Source organism: Malaclemys terrapin, chromosome 8 (assembly GCF_027887155.1).
Source record: "Malaclemys terrapin pileata isolate rMalTer1 chromosome 8, rMalTer1.hap1, whole genome shotgun sequence".
Taxonomy (NCBI): Eukaryota; Metazoa; Chordata; order Testudines; family Emydidae; genus Malaclemys; species Malaclemys terrapin.
In genome coordinates this window covers 38,659,396-38,680,390 of record NC_071512.1, presented here as the reverse complement: position 1 = coordinate 38,680,390, position 20,995 = coordinate 38,659,396, and the positions used below count along the sequence as shown (strand labels likewise).

The window sequence follows — 20,995 nt, the reverse complement described above, 5'->3', positions numbered from 1 at the left end:
GAGCTAATTTTGACTCTATTACAAATCTTGTTACATGCTGCACAGCTGAAATCACTGATTCCTATGTCTAAGCATTAGACGTACTTTGGGCTAGTGGTTCTGAGTGCACCAACACTGGGTGCCCCCCCCCCAACTAACAGCTGAAATCACTAAAGAGCACTGCCCCCCCCCCCAACAACTGAAATCACTAGAGAGTCCACAGCTTATGCTCCAATACGTCTGTTAGTCTATAAGGTGCCAAGGGACTTTGTCGTTTTTTAAAGAGCTGAAGTTACTAAGAGCTGAAATCACCGAGAGCTGTGTTAAGGGGGGTTGGGGGGGGCTGAAGACATATTGGTGGGCTGCTAGCAGGATGGCTGGTGGAGAGGAGCAGCTAGCAGAGAGGCACGGCTAGCAGATAGCAGAGCGGCTAGCAGAGAGGCACAGGGGGAGGGATAGCTCAGTGGTTTGAGCATTGGCCTACTAAAGCCAGGGTTGTGAGTTCAATCCTTGAGGGGGCCATTTAGGGATCTGGGGCAAAAATCTGTCTGGGGATTGGTCCTGCTTTGAGCAGGGGGTTGGACTAGATGACCTCCTGAGGTCCCTTCCAACCCTGATATTCTATGATGGCTGGTGGAAAGGGGCAGCTAGTGGAGAGGAGCAGCTAGCAGAGAGGAGAGGGCAGCTGGCGGAGAGGAGCAGCCAGCAGGACAGCTGAAGCAGAGGAACAGCTGGTGGCAAAGAATGCAGCAGAACCCCATGGAGAGGCGTGATTCCTGCTATCCTTCCCTTTTCAGAACTAGGTCCTAAGAGGAACCAAGGAACAATTAAGGGGCAAGGTTTTTCATATATGCTCTTTGTTCCAGAATGATTTGAGGATGCGTGATGTAAATCCACTAATACCTCTTACCACCATCAGAGGTTCGGCCTGGCTCATTGCACAGAACAGGTGAGTCCTAAGGCATGGTTAGATCTGCACAGGCAATAGATTCTGAAAATTCCATACTGGTAAGTAAACCTTCCTTTTTGTTTCACATTTTATGCATTAAATGCAGTTTTTAAACCAGGGATCGGCAACCTTTGGCACGCGGCCTGCGAGGGGGTTGCCGATCCCTGGTTTAAAAACTGCATACAATGCATAAAATGTGAAACAAAAAGGAAGGTTTACTTACCAGTATGGAATTTCTATAACAATCAGTTTGGAACTGAGGAGGCAATATATTCAGAGAAACACCTGTCACCTTCTCTTTTCTCTCACAAAACTGCCTCTGCAGATCCCACTTTAGGAAACTAGTGAGCAGTCACAAACTTCAGGAGGAGGCCTGAGAAGTGCTAATTAGAGATGGAAGCCCTGCACTCCCACAGAGAGCATCTGATTCAGCTTCCAAACTGAGAGAGCTTCCAAACATTTCAGAAAAGTCTAAGGCAAGCTCGAAGTAGCAGATTAGCAGGCTTTAGCAACTGACATTACTTTAGCAAGCAATAGTGGCTGCCTTTCCTCTGATGGAATAAGCTCTGAGTCCTCCTGGAATTGATATGGCAGTTGGATCATAACAGCTGAATACACAACTTGATCTCAGACAGAAATCACCTGATCTTTATGCTCCCTATCATGTCACAAATAGCTTGACTTGCAAATGTCATGGCTTCTCTACAACAACTGAGATTAGGGCTATGTCTACACTACATAGCTTTTAGTGACATGGCTATGTTGCCATAGCCGTAAAGTTGTGCAGTGTAGCCGCTGTTTGTTGGCTCTCCTGCTGACAAAAAACTTCTATCCCCAATGAGCGGCATTCACATTGTCGTCAGGAGAGCGCTCCTGCCATCAACGTGTTGTTCACATTGGCACTTGCTGCGGCAAAACTTTTGTCTTTCATGGTGGTTGTTTTTTTAACACCGCTGAACCACAAAAGTTTTGTCGTTCAATTGCCAGTGTAGACATAACCTAGGATTTTTAGAGGTGCCTAAGGGATTTAGATGCCCCAATTTAAAGTACATTTTTTAACATCTTGCCTATCCAACCTAGCATCTTTGGGAAGATCAAGCGCTCCATCTAATTAGAAAAGACTGGGAACTGCGTAGACTTGAGAGGTGGAATTCTATAACAATATTGGGTACAGATACTGGAAAAAGGCTGCAAAACCACATTTTCTCATTTGAAAAATGATACAAGGTGAAGCTAGAAGGACTTCACATATCTTAGAAGTAACAGCCACTAGAAATGTAACTTTCAGGGAAAGATCATGGAGAGAGCATTAGCTTAAACTCAAAAGGAGCTTCCAAAAACTTGATCAGGATTAAATGCACATCTCACAACATTCTAGATCTATCAGTTATTGCATACAAATGTAATAGCCCTTTAAAGTTTATCAAGTGATGAGAGAGAGAGCAAGATAACTACAATGGCTGTGAGATGAACTGTGCTCCTGGACAGAGAATTGTGGTGGGATGGTGCCAAATTGATGTGGCCATATTGAATGAATGGTGAAAGCATAACTTGACATGACTTAAACATGACTGAATGGCTGCAGAGGATCCAGGAAGCAGGTTCCCTTTAAGCAGAAGCAAATTTGATAAAGAACTGGCAAAGTCTGTACATACGATCGATATTGAACCTATTGGTTGGCAAATATGGGCCCATGCAAAAGTAAATATTACATGTAAGCTCCAGAATGGAGCACAGGTGGACCTGGTTATAGTGACCTTACAGCAAGGACATCATGCAGAGAGCCAGAGTGAATGATTATTGTGTGAGTAAATGTGGGGTTATCTTCGTTCAGTACCACCTCCCCATGCCCCTTCTAAAACACTAATTAGGTAAAAATTTGTAGCCACACTCTCACTGGGCATGCTTTTAAGACAAGTGACTCCTTTGAGGAAGAAGAGTATAAGAATCAAGCGAAGTAAATTACTGTGGTTGGGATTCCTTAATTGATGCTTGAAGAAGCAACGTTGCCAGACAGAGTAGCCAAAACTCTGCTCTGTGGGCTCGAGTAGGACTGTGAACTAGAGGGATCTCAAGGCAAGCAAGGCCTTGCCTCAAGGGAATCCAAGACAGACCAGAGGGCTGAGAAGAAGCCATCTATAAAATTGGTAACCACCCTCTCTGTTTGCCAAGCAAGGCCTGTTTGTGTATGTTTGTGAAAGAGAGACTTGTTAAGAGGAAAGTATAGCTCTTAATGTCTAACATAGGAGTTATGTGCTTAATATAACCCTTTACCGCTTATGTAATTACTTCTCAATAAGATGCTGTGTATTGCAGATAATTACTGTAGATCTTTTTCACTGGTATGACAGTAATCTGCTCCACCGGGAGCCAGTAAAGATCCATTTTAGGGATAGTAGCACCCCCTGTTGTCAACAAGTTGTAGCAAAAAAAATCATGGAAGCACTTTACATAATGAGGATAATCTCAAATACTTTTTTTCATATTCAACTCCGATCATGCATTCAGAGTTGATGTTGAAGTTACAGTCCAGTGATCTCTGGCTCCCTTCTACATGGGGAGCTGTTTAAAAATCAGGTGCTCCTGGGAAAATGTACTCTTCAGTATTAACTTAATAGTAGGGACTTTTCTTTTTGTTCCACGCAGACTTGTTTATATTGGGGCCTACCAAACCAAAAGCAGGCATATATTAATTCACAAGGACACTGCTTCCTTAGAGCCCCATTAAAAGCAAAATGTCTGGTATTACAACACTGGAAATGCCTTATGCTTCCCAAGATAGGCAGAAAAATGATTCCTGTAGACTAAATTACACAGCAGATCTCAAAACAGTAGCATATAAAAGAAGGGAAGAGTTCCACAAATGTGATGACATTTGGTCTTTATTTTTAGAGTTGTCTGACAAGTCTTTCCGGGAAGGTGATGTGTATGGGCAGGTCTCTGGATGGGTCTGATGAAATACTTGTAGATTGAGGTTAGTGTTGTACAATGACAATTTCCTGGCTCTGCATGGCATTTCTTCTCACTGGTACGCTATGTTCTGAATGCCATCTTTCCCTCACTTCCTTTGGCTCATTTCTATTTTCTCTGCTTTGGCGCTTTTTCTCTGAGATTTCTTAAACATAAAGCAGTGAACAAATGCAAAATATGAGTGTATGAGATTATGAATATGGCTCTATTGTGCTTACTTTTTGTATTCTTATTTCATTGTTTTCCTTCATACAATAACAAATAATCAGAATAGGTTAAACAACATGATTAACATTGTAAAGGAGTGGACAAATTCTAGGAATGTTTCCACTTCAAAGCATAAGAATGCCCGGTGGAAGGTTTCCTGGATTGCAGCAGAACCTGTTCAGCCTCTTCATAGAAAAGAAAAAGCTCAGCAGCTGGCAGCCCTCTCTTGCTGAATTTTTCTCACCATCCTAAGCCGAAAGAGGGAAGAACGGAAATGCACAGAGCCTATTGGCATCTTCTGGACTGTGCATCCAGACTCTGCACCTTCATTCCAGTACCTTGAATGTTGTTTGTTGGCAAAGAAATACCAAGTTTGTACTAATTTGTAAGATACCAAAAGCTATATGTGCAGACATCATTGAACACTGCCTTTGAAAGGAGGGTGCTGTGTACTGTGGTACCCTAGTAATCCATTAAAAGTTTAAACTCTGTAAGGCCCTTTCTTTGTTTTTGCTGCTGTTAAAATGCCAGTAGCAAGAATAGCGACTGGATGAGAGAGAGATGAATCTGATAACTGTTTTTGTTCTTCTCTGAGTAATTGGGGACTTGCAAGAATGATTTATACCTTCATTTCAGTGATAACTTGTTTCTATTTTCTATAAATGGGTTTACTGGAGAAGTTAATTAATATACACTTACACAGTGTTTTCTAACGTTGAAGATAAGCTGTTTTTCAGTTTTGGAATCATTCTCAGGGTGGTTTCCTGAAAAAAAAAAGGGGGGGGGGGGAGCTGAGCCCTCAGCCTGGTGCCTTCCTTGATTTTTAATAATTGTAGTGGCAAGAAATGCATTTCAGCAACCTTAACACTATTTAAATTAAATTCCTTGAGAACTTCCTTGACATTTTTTAAAAAGAAAATCTCAAAAGTGGTTGCATGGGTAGTGTTGAGTAGAGGAATTCCTGCCCACATACTGGGAAAATCTTCAGCAGTGGGACTTTTTGTCCCCCTAGCAGTTGAATGGATTCCTCAGCACAGAAATCTGAGCAGCTTGCCCTGGCTCTGGCTCTGAAAGATGAGGTTAGAGCTCAGTCAAGTTAGTCTGTGCCCTGTGCGGTTAGCCCTTCCCCTTAGGATACAAGTGGCAGACCTTGCACTGTGGGGAGTGGCCCCCTGAAAATAACAGATGAGAAGCTGATCTGCTGACCAGCAATGAAGGAGATAACCCAGAAGGGCATAACCTCTTTGGTTTCATCTCTGGTTGGGCTTCCTGGTTTTGGAGCACACAGACATGGATATTTTGATTCATTTACTAGGAGCTAGTCACTGATTCATTATCAGGTTGGTTTGAGTCTTTTCCCCCATAAAACTTAGTCTCCAAAAAGCCTTCAAATCAGAAAATTGCATGGGGACTTTCCTGGGGATGGGGAGCAGGCACCCTTGGGCCCCTGCTGGGTTTGATAGTTCTTACACGGACACTGCTTCTCCAGTCTGGTCCAGTCTAACTGAGGGCAGCAATGGGACACTACAGAGCTCAATGCCCTCCTGCTCCTGCAGCTAGCTGTGCCCCAGCAGCAGGTGTGGTGGGGCAGTGCCAGGGCTGGCCCACAACATTTTGGCACCTGAGGTGGGGAGCTCAAATGACGCTCCCTGTCCCCTCGCTTGGGCCAAAACTTTGAAAGGTCTCAATTCTGCCTTCTTCCTGTTCCACTCCTGTCATGGTACTGCTCTGCTACCTACCCCAATAAAGGAGAACTAACAACTTAAAATGCCATGTTCAAAAATTTTAAGTAACACTTAACTTTCAAACGCCTAAACAGCCAAGGTAACTTTGCATAGTGAACACTGACATTTTTATCTGTTTGAATAATCAAAGTGGTGCTTTCCATGCCTTCTTGGTTGCAAAGATCTGAACTGCTTCCTGAAGGTCCACAGTCTGGGCCAGCTCATGCTCTATTGAAATGGTTGCAAGGCCAACCAGCCTCTCCTGTGTCATTGTGGAGCGTAGATGTGTTTTTATTAACTTCAGCTTGGAGAAGCTGCGTTCTCCACTGGCAACTGTTACAGGAAGCGTTAGAAGTATGCGCAGAGCAACAAAAGCATTTGGAAAGAGGGTGGTCATCTTATTTGTGGTTTGTGCACATATATTCCAGATAGGGTGACCAGACAGCAAGTGTAAAAAATCGGGACGGGGGTGGGGGGCTAATAGGAGCCTATATAAGAAAAAGACCCAAAAATCAGGACTGTCCCTATAAAATCGGGACATCTGGTCAACCTAATTCCAGAACAGCCTTTGGAGTTGATCCTGCTGAAATGTATCTTGAAAGGGCTTTCAGTTCATCACCTAAATCACTCACATCAATATCGTGCATGTCATTATGTGTCAACACTGTCTCTAGTGCCCTGCATTGCTGGTGTAGGTCTTCTTCAGGTATAGTGAAGAGTTTTGGAATATCATACAACATCCCAAATATACTGCTGTGTTCCTTGAGCTGCATGAAATGTTCTTCAACTGACTGTATTGCACAATCTAGCACCTGGTTAAAGAATTCAACTTTGAATTGTTGTTTGAGGTCTCTTATGGGATATCCCATGGCTCGTAATCAAAATGTCTTCTTCTTCGGTGACTCTTGTATTCTTGAATGGGTGGGAAAATAGCTTCAGTGTGAAGTTCCTCTGCCAACTTCTGTGCACTCTTCAGAACGTTTTGAAATCCCTCATCTGACCGGTAAGAGTGTAGGTATGACTTTACTTTGTCCAGTTGTTCCATTGCTCCAGATATATCAAGGTCAACACCTTGGAGTCTCTTGCTTACAACATTTATTTCAAGCAGTATGTCATGCCACAACACTAAGCCACACAGAAATTTGAAGTTATGTAAGTTTCCATTGTTTGGCACATACAGTTGATCTGAAGTGCCACACAGTGCTAGGTTTTGGATAGCAAGCATTCTCACAATAGCAATGAGCCTTTTCAGAACATTTTGTCAGTAAAGAGAGACTCATGCAATCTTCTCTTGATGCTGATCATCTATGGTGGCCTTTAACCTTAGTCTCATCTCAAGCTCTTTCCACCTATGGAATGCTCTCTGGTGATTTGCTGCCTTCTCAGGGCATGTCAGATTTTTCCAGTCCTTTATTTCTGTAGAACCCAATGTGGCTGGAACATTAGACTGGAAGAGTTTGCAACAAAAACAAACCATGGCCTCTCCACTCTGTTACCATTGGGGATTTCACACCAGTAATGTGTTGGATGGAAACTTCTATTTTCATTGTCACTGGGGAACATGAAGTTTTCCATTTGCTGTGGCCCATGCAGTACAAGGAAGTCTCTCCGGCTACTGCTCAAGTGGGTCCACAGTCCTGGAACTAAACTCAGCAGCAGCTGTTTCTTGCGCCTCCACCACACTCTTCTCTGATCCACACTTTTCTTCAGGAATGTGCATGGTTACATCCATTTGAGATGGAGATATGGATGCTGAAGTAGCTGCCAGGTCACCTGCACTCTGACTAACTGGAAGATCAGGCATCTCCTCACCACTCAATCCTCACTGGGGACAGAAGGCTCACCGTGAACATTTGTCTCTCTGTATCTTGGGAGAGCTCCTTCCTGCTTAGATAGATAAGCTTCCTGTGCTTTCTTTCTTTTTCTGAATGCTGCCCCAGAGGAGTGTTTTCTTCTTTCACTCATGACTGCTGTTCTGTGACAGCTATAGTGTCTCTCAACACTCAATTGAAGGAGACAAATAAGCAGGCTGGTAGCAGGGCCTGAATGAGGGATGATAAGGGCCTAACTGGCTCCTACTACTTCAGTTGACTGCATGTTCTCCTTAAGTGGGTTCAGGGAAGCAGCAAGAAACAGGAGGCTCCCTGAGAAGCTGGTGTTAATCAGTCCAGGCTCCTGGGGATGCTAGAGAGGTACATAAGAGGCTCCTCCTCCTCTCTGTCTCTGCAGCTCTTGCTTTCTATTATTCCCTCTCACCTTTTCTCTGGCCTGCCTGTTATGTCCCTTGTGCCCTCCTTCCTCCAGCACAGCACTCCACTATCTCTGTGCAGCTAGAGCAGAGAGAATACATAGGCACCAGCACAGACACAATTTTCTACACTCTGGGTCCTAGTGGCGCCCCACCCCCCCCAAAGTCTGGCACCTGAGGCGGCCGCCTCAATTCACCTCATAGTAAGGCCAGCCCTGGGCAGTGCATGCAGCAGACACAACATCTGTCACCAACAGCAACACGCCAGAGGAGTGCTGCTTCTTGTTTCCTCCCTAGGGGACAGATGGGCGGGGTAGGTTCCTGCAGAGAGGCCGTCTCGGAGCCAAGCGCTGAGCTGCGCCGCCCGCTCTAGCCGGCAGGTGATGCTGTTTCGAGTGTTGCCGGGAGAGGGGAAGTGGAGTTTCTCCGAGCTTGCAGACGCGGCCCCAGGAGGCCGGAAGCGGAAATTCCACCTCATGAATATTCCGAGAGTCATTGTATATGCTAATGAGATGCTGCATGCGGAATGAGGCAGGCGGGGCCGGGCGCGGCTGCGGTGTGGGGCGGTTGGGCAGCGCGGGCTCCGGGGCCTGAGGAGCCGGCGGCGCCATGGAGGGCGGCGGAGGATCAGGGCGCAGTGGCCGGGACAAGAAGAAGGGGAAGGGGCCAGAGGAGTCGGCGGCAGGATCTGGGGACCCCGGCAAGTCAAAGAAATTCGTGAGTATGGGGGGGTAAACACACACTGGCGCGCAGCCCCGCGGCCCGCCAGGCTGCGCCGGCTTCACGGCCCTCACCTGCCTCGGGGCAGCGTCCGCGCCGTGTGTGCACCTGGCGCCACCTGCTCCCGGCGCGGGTTGGCCCTGCCGGGCGGCGAGCCTAGAGCCGGGATTGCCACAGCAGAGCAAAGGTCTCGCAGCCTGTCAGCAGCCGCCTCGTGCGAGCTCAACCAGAGCAGGCAGCTTCTTCCTGTCCCCAGCAGGCGCTTAGCCGGAGCCCTGCAGCCTGTGGATCGCGGGCCCGGGGCGGGACTTGCCCGCCCTTACCAAACCATCGTGTGCCCCCTACCGTGGGGGGCTGGCAAACCCATGGCTGCCCTCCTTCCGGGGAGAGAGCTAGCCTTGGAACACGGCAGGTGGCGGACTCTTGGGGGGGGGGTTAACGCGATGCCCCCTTTTCTTGGGATGGGGTGGCTTATTCCACCTTGCTCCCCTACCTGGGCAGAAATTCCCTCTTGATTCATCTTGTCCTACTGCCTTTAGTCTCCTTCCCATGAATTGCAGCCAGTGTTGGGAGTTTCCAGTGACCTCGGTCAGCTCTCTCTGTTTCCAGTTCATTTTACTCCACTCTTGTAGTTTATCTAGTTCTGGTATTTTCCTCTGATTTACGAGGGTACGTTATCCTGTAGCATTGGAGGCAGAGCTGCCTGTGGGATCGTCAGAGTTTCTTCCTACCCTGGCCTACTTGACACATTCTGGGTAACCACATACTACTGTGAGCTGAAAGAAATTGGTTTGAATTTGTTTTGGTTTTGGAGGGGTGGAGTTGAGTCAAACCCTGTGTTTCTTCCAGGGATATTGTGCTTCACTATTTCCCTGCTGAAACTCAGTTTCCAATCATTGTGGGGGAAACTCTGACAGTGGGTAGAACCTGATTTGGATTTTGTACAGTAAAGCATGTGATCTGTTTGACTTTTTGCTTTATTGTGAAATGTCATCTGCCCAGACTTGACCAGTGGGACTGCAGCATCCTGTGTGACCATATGGAAAAGTTTCTCTTACAGTAGGCAAACTTTGATTCAGCAAAATTTGAATTGAAGTTCATTTGTATTAGGGAAGGTGTGTGTGTGTGTGTGTGTGTAAAATCAAAATGTTTGTCTGAACCCCACCAAATTTGGGCTGGGGAGAAAATTCCAACTGTTTTTTTAGACCTTGTCTTTACTACAAAAAAAGGGTGTGCTCTTAACTTCAGTTAGTGAACTAGAGTTAAGAACACACTTTTTTTGGGTAGTGGTAGTGAAGACAAGGACTTAGAGGGAGGCATTAGATAACTGCTCTATTAGCAGCATGCTATATCAGGTTGCTTGGATTTTCCTGGGTCCCTTTCCTGTTCATGGCATGTAAGTAACTCCACGAGGAATCTCAGTTTAAATTAAGTTTTTATTACAGGCCCTTTGGAGCCCTGTGTGCTGCAGACTAAGGTCTCTGACTGTTGATTGTTTTTGTTCAGTTATGAGGTGCCGCTAATCCCTTTAGTAGTACATACCTTTCTCTGCTGTAGGCAGGTTCTGATGGCAAATCCCAAGAAAGATGTGGATTAGCAGAAGGGGCTCTTGGGAAAAGAGATCAGTGGGGCTGCTGTTAACCCCATGACTCCTGAAATCCTGTTCACTTGCAAGAAGCAGAGTATCCCCAAAGGGTGAGAGTTGGAGAGGGGAGGACAGGGTGATGTTTGATGTGCAGTGCCTATAGATTTCACACTGTGTTTAAGGCATTGTACATACTGCGGCCTTTGCTGAGAGGTGGATATTTAATGTTTCGGGGGTTTGGAAAACGCTAGCTTGTTAGATGGGGGGTATGTCTACACTACCCGCCGGATTGGCGGGTAGTGATTGATCTATCGGGGATCGATTTATTGCGTGTAGTGTAGATGCGATAAATTGATCCCCGATCACTCTTCTGTTGACTGCTGAACTCCAGCAGTGCGAGAGGCAGAAGCAAAGTCGACGGGGGAGCCACAGCCGTCGATCCAGCACCGCGGGGACGCGAAGTAAGTAATTTTAATTCGATCTAAGATACGTCGACTTCAGCTACGCTATTCTCGTAGCTGAAGTTGCGTATCTTAGATCGATTCCCCCCCACACCCCTCCCCCCCAGCGTAGACCAGGCCTTCTATTCTAAATGAAGCTGTTTTCCATTCAAAGCACCATGGTGGCAGTGTCCAGTGCTGACCACAGAGGAGTTGCCATTATTTCTGAAACATTCTGTACTGTCATCTACAGGTAAATTTAGATATGAGTAGGGCTTCATGGTGCACTTCCCAAACTTCAATAGACAATGGAATTGTGGTGAATGCACTCCTGCTTGGCAGTCCACATTTTGCTCTCTAACCACATAAATGAGAGAAGGAAACACTGATCACAGCTTTTTGCTATGTCATGTACATGTGCCAATATGCCTTCAGGCTGACTGTGGAAAGGAGTGTAGGGCAGTGGTTTTCAAACTGCGGGTTGCGACCCAGTACTGAGTCGCGGAACCTAAGGCACTGGTCGCGGTACCTCTGGTCAGCACCGCCAGCTGGGCCATTAAAGTCCTGTCGGCGATGCTGCCTGGCTAAGGCAGGCTAGTCCCTACCTGTTCTGACACCGCGCTGTGCCCCAGAAGCCACCAGCAGCATGTCTGGCTCCTAGGCGGGGGCGGGGCTCCGCGCTGCCCCTGCCCCGAGCACCAGCTCCGCATTCACATTTGCCAGGAACTGGCCAATGGGAGCTTGGGGAATGGGGTGCCTGCGGGTGAGAGCTGTGTGGAGCTGCTTGTGCACCTCAGCACTACCCGCCGGATTGGCGGGTAGTGATTGATCTACCGGGGATCGATTTATTGCATGTAGTGTAGATGCGATAAATTGATCCCCGATCACTCTTCTGTTGACTGCTGAACTCCAGCAGTGCGAGAGGCAGGAGCTGGACCTGCTGCTGGCTGCCTCCAGGGCACGGTGTGGTCCGCGGTGCCAGGATAGGCAGGAAGCCTGCCTTAGCACCGCCGCTGACCAGGAGCCACCTGAGGTAAGCCCGTGCCCCAATCCCCAGCCCTGAGCCCCAATCCCCAGCCCTGAGCTCCCCCCGCCCCCCAAACCCGGAGCCCCTTCCTGCACCCAAACCCCCTGCTCCAGCCCTGGGCCCCCCTAAACCTGGAGCCCTCTCCTGCACGGCAAACCCCTCATTCCCAGCCCCACCCTGCAGCCCTCACCCTCGCACCTCAACCCTCTGCTCCAGCCCTGAGCCCCTCTCAAACTCCTCATCCCCAGCTCCGCGGGCAACAACAATTTTCTTCAACTGGGTTGCCAGAAAAAAAGTTTTAAAAACACTGGTGTAGAGCAACACCCTGACCTCACCTCTGGAGTACTTCTGGGTCCTTTTGCTTAGTGGCAAGCAAACAACAGTGCTGTCCTTTTACCCTGTTGTGTGGCCCTCAGTTTTGTCAGTGGGTTTAATTCTTTGTGGTTAGGTTTCAAGTGAGTTTGTGGTATGGGTATGAACTAGGATTGTGCTATAAGAGAAAAGATGTCAGTGTGACATTTTTAGGGTGCATTTGTTGAGGTTTCTTGTCAGGAGCTGTGTTTGGTTTTAGTCCCTCACTTAAGCTGAGACGCACAGAATTTTGCTTTCAGCTGAAGGTCCCTTGATAACGGCTTGGATGTTTGCTAAGGAATTAAAAAAGCAAACAGGATATTTGAGAATAAGGGGTCGCTCCATCAAATCAGTGTCTGGTAAATTTACAATCAGTAAAAGAAAACACAACTTCTTATAGTAGGTAGTCTGCCTCTGGAGTTCACAAAGGCAGGAGTTTGCCAAATTAAATATCATGACTGAGTTTTAGAAAGGGCTGGATAAATTAATGGCAAGTAACATTTGTAGTTTTGGAAGCTATTAGGATAATAATAATTTCCATTTATATAACTCATCTTCATCCCCAAAGAACTCGAAAAGCACGTTAAAAAATGGTAATCTCGGTGGGTCACTTAATGTAGCATTTCTCAAATGTGGTCACCTTGGCCACATGCAGCCACTGGGGGCTTTTCTTGTGGCCACAGCCTCCTGGGCTGTGATGAGAGGTGGGGAGCAAAGTAGTGGGTCCTTCCCTGTTGCTCCTGGATGCACCGCCTTGGTGTTGGTTGCTGGGGCTGCCATCAGAGGTTGGGCCCTGTCCCCCTCTGGAGATACCTGGGGCGCAATCTTGGAGGAGCAGGCAGCCAGTGAGTTTCCTTCCTTCCCAGGGGGCAGTGGGTCTCAGGCTTTGGGCTTCAGCCCATGGGTGGCAGGGCAGGAGGCTCTGGCCGCGGGTCTCTGGGCTCTGGCTGCTTGCTGCCTTCCCCCGGCCCCCCAGCCAGAGCTTATTTTGTCCCCAGACTTGGTAGGGCTGAGTAAGTCTGCTGTAAATAGCTAGCAATAAATAAATTACAATGATTTGAACGTGCATATTTATTTGTTTTTCCTAAAGCTAATTAAGTTTTTTAGAAAAAAGTGTGAGAGTGGCCACCAATAAATTTGTCCTGAGAACCCCTGACTTAATTGACCACAGAAATGCAACCTATGTCTGGTGTGAAATATGGTAGCTGTTCCATCCAACACATCAACTTTTCATAAGTTTAGGGCAGGACATGAAGAATAATAGTGCATCCATTTTGATCTTTATGGGAATTTAGAGTGGCAGAATGTAATTGTCCACGTTGGAATTTATATAGAATATTTGTGAAAAGTTTCTTGGGACCTTTAATGATAATGAGTGGTAACAGTGTCTGTTTCAGTAGGTACTGTCTGCTGCTAGATGCAATGAACTGGTATTAGATGGATTAGAGGCTTGTTCTGGCATAGCAGATTCTATGTCTGTAAGAGGATGGAGCCAAGCTGGAGGTGATTCAGAGAAGAGCAATCAGAATGAATAAGGGGCTAGAGGGGTTGATTTGAGGAAAAATTAAGAGCCTGTAGTTCAGCTTGGCTAAGTGACAACAAGGTGGGGGAACGGTCTACAAGATTATGAAGGATGTAAGAAGAAAGTGTGAACTATGGTTTGATATGGAGAGAATACAAGGAACATACCTTACAAAATGGAAACAAAACCAAACTCCCTCCCTTTATGTATGTATATTGAATTATGTAAAATCTCCTTTTTAGGAATTAAAACAAAAACCTAGCTCCCTCCCTTTTTAAGAAAAGACAAAAGAAGACTGAATATCGGGAAACATTTGTGAATGATAAGATATTTTAGTCTGTGAAATAGTCTCTTAGGGGAATATGGTGAAGCCCCCATTGCTGAGGGGCAATTGCTGGGACTGTTGTCCAGGAGAAAATAGAGTAGGGAACAGTTCTGAACTGGCCTTTGAAGAAAGATGGGTGTGGGTTGGAAGCACAACTGAACTTAAATGCTCTAATAACTTTTCTCAGTCTCTACTTTTTTTGCTTTTTATGATTATGGGATCTCCGCACCCTACCTTGAGATGTAGGATAATTGTGTGTCAGGAGAACTGGATTACTCCTTTCAGTCTCTATGTTGCGGCCAACAAGATTCCCTATCTCTGGGAGCTGATGATGACGCAGCTCTGAGGGGAGTGAGCAGATCGAAATATTAGCTAGTCTATAAAGCAGATTGGTAGGCCACTATGTTGGTTTCGTCCTAAATTATTATAGTCTCAAAGCAATTTTATTAGCCATAAAAGTAGGATTTTTAGAGTATTTGGAATCAGCAAAACTCAACTTCTGTGCCATAGTAATGCTCAGTTCTGTGCCATGTAATCATTTTTGTTGAAACTTCCAAGTTAAAAAGCAAGCAAACTAAAAGAAACACATTTTTGTTGAATTTTTCACATGAAAAATTACAATATCCCTTGTGTTCATTTTGGTATTAAATTTGCTAAAAATCTCCGATTTGGAACATGTTTGAATTTAATGATGCCTTTAGATTTACAGTTTGTTGCATAATTTTTCAGTGACAGTCTTTAACAGCATTGAAGCAGTAGTCAGGGAAGAATTGGAGGTACAGGAAAATGGGACTGTTGACACATAAAGGGCAGGAGACTATTTGCTTTTGATACTCAAGAGATAGCTGAAAAGTTTTGCTGCTTGGAAGAGGATGCGTCTCCTGTTTCCCTCCCTCTTCTTGGCAGTGGTAGTGGTAACTTAACATTTTTGTAAAGGGCTTAAACTCCCGCTTTCCAGCTCCATCAATTCTAGTCAGCAACCAGCTGCTGCCTCAACTCTCTCTCTCCTGCTGAATATAACCATGAACTAGCACATTATCTGGACACTTCTGCTATTGTGACTAACAGTAACATAGTTAAATTATCTACTTACATTATCTCTACTTTTGAGTTGCGACCCCATTGACATGTTTTCTGACTGCTCTTTCAGCATCAGCTTTGGTAGTTCCTCAACCTCCCTTCTTCTCACTTGATGTTCAATGGGGCTCTGTGTTTGTGCCCTTCCTGGTCTTTCTCTACAACTTGTTCTAGAGTAACCACATCTACTTGGAAGTATCTTTGTATTCTGATAACTCACAAATCTCTTTATTCAAAACTTACCAGTCTTCCACTGCTTAGTTTTGCATGTGTATCTGATTGTCTCTCTAAAATACTATGTTGGCTGTCTCAGCGTAAATATGGCCCAAACAGACTGCCCATATTTTTCTTTGCAAACCTTCTTTGCTTCTGCCTTTCTACATTGCTGTGAATGCCACCATCATACTTCCTGCTCCTTGGCCTCCCCTCTGACTCCTCTCTCCCCTGCTTCCCACCCATCGAGGCTATTACCAAGTTTTCCTCTTACTCATTTTCAGAAATGGCTGAACCATTTTGGCTGAAACTTTCAAAAAATTCAGCCTGAGGCAGACACTCAGCATGGAAATCTTCAGGTCAAACTGTTAAAGTTTGGCAAAGTTATGAGCAGCTGAAAACAGGATCTTATAATGAAGGTGTTATGCAACCTTAAAAATAGGCAGTACTGCCAGCCTGCACATATTTATATTTTAAATTTGCAATGGCACCTTTCCAACTCTGGACTACAACTCCCAAAAATCCGTGCTTCAGGGAGCTGTGTGAGAACAGTGGGATGCATACCTCAGGTGAACCCACAGAATGCAATGACATCATAAGGACTGGACAAAGGGTGTGTCCCAGTAAAATAGTTTACACCGTGAAGGAAGGCTGGCTAGAGTGGCTATGCAGAAATACACATGGTTCAGTTATAGAACCACTTCAGCTTGAAACAGGCCACTAGAGTACAGGATGTAGACCAGACAGACTGCCTATGCAGTGGATATACTGTGAGACAGTCATGAGAGGATTATTTGCACACACAGGCTATAATGCCAATACTAGCCACCTACTATGGTATTAAACTGATGGAGATTAGTGTGGCCAGCCCTGCTTGAAGTAAGTCTATTTCAGATGTTAGTATGATTGTCTGCTTTGTGGAAAATCTTGTGTTGCTGCTTGGTGTGTTGAAGCATATAGCACAGGGGTAGGCAACCTATGGCACGCGTGCCGATTTTCAGTGGCACTCACACTGCCCGGGTCCTGGCCACCGGTCCGGGGGGCTCTGCATTTTAATTTAATTTTAAATGAAGCTTCTTAAACATTTTAAAAACCTTATTTATTTACATACAATAATAGCTTAGTTATATATTATAGACTTATAGAAAGAGATCTTCTAAAAACGTTAAAATGTGTTACCGGCGCGTGAAACCTTAAATTAGAGTGAATAAATGAAGACTCGGCACACCACTTCTGAAAGGTTGCCGACCCCTGATATAGCAGAAGTTGCAAATGGTAGGTAGCACACCAAAATACACTAGTGTAGAGGGAACCTATAGATTGTTTCTCCGTGGACAGGGATTATTACCTTCTCTATATAATAAAACTATCTTAGGCAGGGTCTTAAGCTTTTAATTATTTATTTATTTTTAAAGTATCTAGTCTTCACTGCTGGCTATTTTAGCAGAAACATCCAGCTAATGTGGCTATCCCATACTCCCAAACTGTCTCCCAAAGCCACATCTGTACCTACCCAATGCCAAAACTTGACAATTATACATTGTTGTAAAATCTGCAGCACATTGAAAACTGAAAATGTGGGGACAGTGTACAATAAATATAATTAATTGAATGTCAAAATAAATAACATGAACTCTACTGAATTAATTGTGTATTATTCATTTTCATACTTAGTTCAGTTACAACCTCAAATTCTCAATGTAAATGAAGTCATTCTGGAATTTTCACTCTACTGCACCAGAGTGCAGAATCTAGGGACCTTTCTGTAATGTTTGTCTAGCTCATCCTGGAGTAAACAAGTCTTGATTATAAGGCTGTGGTTTTCTTACACCTCACTAAATACTTTCATCCTTTAGGCATCTGATGTCTTGGAAGTCGTAGAGGGGAGAGAGTCTGTTTTGCAAGTGCTGATCTTCCAAGCAGCACTAAAGTCTTAGGTCTGATCTTCGCTGGGGGGGAGGTGTGCTCTCAACTAGAGTTAAAATCCTAGTCAAGAAAAGGCAGTTAGCAGGTCACGTTAACGACTAGGCTTTCCCATTGTCTTTAACTTGACCTGCTAATTTAGGTGAAAACTACAGACTGTCTTATCTTCACTAGTTTTTAGCTAACTTGAGTTAAGAATATAGTTCTGTCCTAGTTAGGACACAGCCGTAGGTATGGGGTCAGATGCATTCTGAAGGGGAGGAGTCTGTTGGTCTACTTTCTCAGCTGAATATGAAAGGTCACCTTGACCTTGTTCATGGACCAGGACCAAGGTGTAGCCTTCCTGGATTGCAAATTGAGCATTCAATAGAAAAGTGAGATTGTGATGGGTTCGGCCACAGGAACCCCTTTGGGACTGTCACCTGATGTGCTGTGACTACCTCTGAGCCCGTTTTCCCTGCAAGCTTGGGACTTCAAAACCCTGTCTTGTTGAGTCAGATATGTTAATCTGCTGCAACACAAACCCAGGGTCTGAACCACACCCCCAAAGCTGCAGACTCAACTGAAAACAGCTTAGTAAGTACTCTTGTCTCCAGCACCCAGACACCCAGCTCCCAATAGGATCCAAACCCCAAATAAATCCGTTTTATTCTGTATAAAACGTATACAGGATAAACTCATAAATTGTCTGCCCTCTATAACACCGATAGAGAGAGATGCACAGCTGTTTGCTCCACCAGGTATTAATCACTTACTCTGGGTTAATTAATAAACCAAAGTGATTTTATTAAGTATAAAAAGTAGGATTTAAGTGGTTTCAAGTAACAGACAGAACAAAGTAAGTTACCAAGCAAAATAAAACAAAACACGCAAGTCTAAGCCTAATACATTAAGAAACTGATTACAGATGAAATCTCACCCTCAGAGATGTTCCAATAAGCTTCTTGCACAGACTGGACTCCTTCCTAGTCTGGGCCCAATCTTTCCCCTGGTATAATCCTTGTTAGTTCCAGCTCAGGTGGTAACTAGGGCATTTCTTCATGGCTGGCCCCCTTTGTTCTGTTCCATCCCCTTTTATAGCTTTGGCACAAGGCTGGAATCCTTTCTTTCTCTGGCTTCTAAATGGAAAAGCACTAGGTTAAAGATGGATTTCACTTCAGGTGACATGATCACGCATCCTGTGAGCCCCCCTCCATTCCTCCAGGACTGGCCCGCACATATGTAGTGGAGACTTGCAGGTAAACAGAGCCATCTACAGTCAATTGAACTAGACAATGGGAGCCATCAAGATTCTAAACCACCATTAATGGCCCACACTTGGCATAATTACAATAGGACTTCAGAGTAATACTTCATATTTCTAGTTTTAGATACAAGAATAATGCATACATTCAAATAGGATGAACACACTCAGTAGATCATAAGCTTTGTAATGATACCTTACCAGAGACCTTTTGTGTAAAGCATATTCCAGTTACATCATATCCACACTTATAAACATATTTTTATAAAGCATTAGGGAGTGCAATGTCACAGAGATCATCTGGCAGGAACTTCACCTGTTCTGATTCCAGGGAGTGGCATGGCAGTGGTGACAGAGGGGAGGCTGCTTCTAGCTGTTGTTTCTCTCCTGTTGACTTTCCAGAGGGTGGTGCCTTATGGAGCTAGATAGTGGGGTGGATGCAGGTTGCAGTAATACAGTGTCTTGTCAAGTCCAGGATTTAAAGCTGGGAATCATGTAATCTCTCTTCAAACTGAAGTTATTCAATTGGGCAGTAGTTAATTACTGAAGAGTAAATTTCCTAACACTCATCACAGAAGCTGCTTTACATTGTCTGTCTCACTTGGAAGTTTTCGAATAAGGAGCCCTGAGCTACCTGTGGCTTTCTTGGTGTACTTACCCAAGAGTTCTGTTACCTTTGGATGAACTCTTCCACCTCTTTACCCCAAAGCAGAATTTGGATAGGACAGCAGCTGCCCCCCATTGATTTCCCCCTTTCCTAGATCACGTACAGAAAGCAGAATGAACATGAAACACTTCAGCCAGGAGAATAGCAATGTTAGGCCTTGTTTACACTAGGAAAAAAGGTATATTATTAATACGTTAGTATGTGTTAAAATACACCTTTTCTTAGTGTAGACATAGTTTTAGTGTCTGTTCTGGGTGAAGCACTTCTCTCTTCCGTACTATGCAGTGAGCAGTCAAGGGGTTTCCAGATTATGTTAGAGTTCCACTGAAGCAGCAGTGACATCCATACAAGAAAGATCCTTTTTCCTTTTGTGTGTTTCTAGTCATCTCTCATTCCTCTGTATATCTGTCTGTCTCTTCTTTTTCATTCAGTATCTTCATTTCGTGAAACTGAATTTGCTTTGAGCTTTTTCTTGTCTCTTTTATTCACTCTGATTTTAATTGGAGACCTTCTGCTCGATATTCTTGGCTGTGGGTGTGGTTCTTGCACAGGTTGTGTTTCTGTGACAGTGTGGCTCTCAAGTTAGTTGTAAAGCTTTTAGCTGTTACCTGTGGATTCTCTCTTGTAACCAGAGAGCATGTGATGAAGACTAAAACATTGCCCTAAGCACAGCAGTGTCTATTCAGAATCTTGTTAATGAAAATACCACTGCCCATCTGTAAACACCAATTGGGCCCCTAAATCTGGGGATAGTTTGACCCACTGCTAACATAGATGAAAGGTTTAGAATATGTCTACACAGTAAAGAAGCAGCTGCGGCTGATACCACTCAAGAAAGAGATCTTGGGGTCATTGTGGATAGTTTCCTGAAAACATCCACTCAATGTGCAGGGGCAGTCAAAAAAGCTAACCGAATGTTGGGAATCATTAGGAAAGGGATAGATAATAAGACAGAAAGTATCATATTGCCTCTGTATAAATCCATGGTACACCGACACCTTGAATACTGCGTGCAGATCTGGTCGCCCCATCTCAAAAATATATATTGGACTTGAAAAAGGTACAGAAAAGGGCAACAAAATGATTAGGGGTATGGAACAGCTTCCATATGAGGACCGATTAATAAGACTGGGACTTTTCATCTTGGAAAAGAGACAACATGATGAGTGTGGAGAAAGTAAATAGGGAAGTGTTATTTACTCCTTCACGTAACACAAGAACTAGCGGTCACCAAATGAAATTAATAGGCAGCAGGTTTAAAACAAACAAATGGAAGTATTTCTTCATACAACGCACAGTCAACCCGTGGAACTCTTTGCCAGAGGATGTTGTGAAGGCCAAGACTATAACAGGGTTAAAAAAAGAACTGATAAGTTCCTGGAGGATAGATCCATCAATGGGTATTAGCCAGGATGGGCAGGGAGGGTGTCCCTAGCCTCCGTTTGCCAGAAGCTAGGAATGGGCAACAGAGGATGGATCACTTGATGATTGCCTGTTCTGTTCATTCCCTCTGGGGCACCAGGCATTGCCACTGTTGGAAAACAGGATACTGGGCTAGATGGACCTTTGGTCTGACCCAGTATGGCCGTTATGTTCTGTGCCAACCAGCTCAGGCTCGTGGGACTCAGGCTGTGGGACTGTTTCATTGCTGTGTAGATTTCTGGGTTCAGGCTGAAGTCCGGGCTCTAGGACTCCCCCAACCCTGCAGGGCTCTAGATCCTGGGCTCCAGCCCGAGCCCAGGAGTCTACATATCAATGAAGCAGCCCCGAAGCCTGGGTCACCTAGCACGGGCCAGCCGTGGGTGTATAGTTGCTGTGTAGACAT

The 20,995-nt window shown here is 45.0% G+C and overlaps 1 protein-coding gene across 1 annotated transcript in view; it reads left to right on the top strand.

Moving 5' to 3' along the window:
* The first annotated feature begins 8,614 nt into the window (after positions 1-8,614).
* Positions 8,615-20,995, top strand: part of DIAPH1 (diaphanous related formin 1) — a 150,190-nt gene continuing 137,809 nt past the window's right edge. Inside the window, exon 1 of the mRNA XM_054038167.1 lies at positions 8,615-8,794. Coding sequence (XP_053894142.1) covers positions 8,687-8,794 — 108 coding nt within the window. The 5' untranslated portion in view covers positions 8,615-8,686. The remainder of the gene's footprint in view (positions 8,795-20,995) is intronic.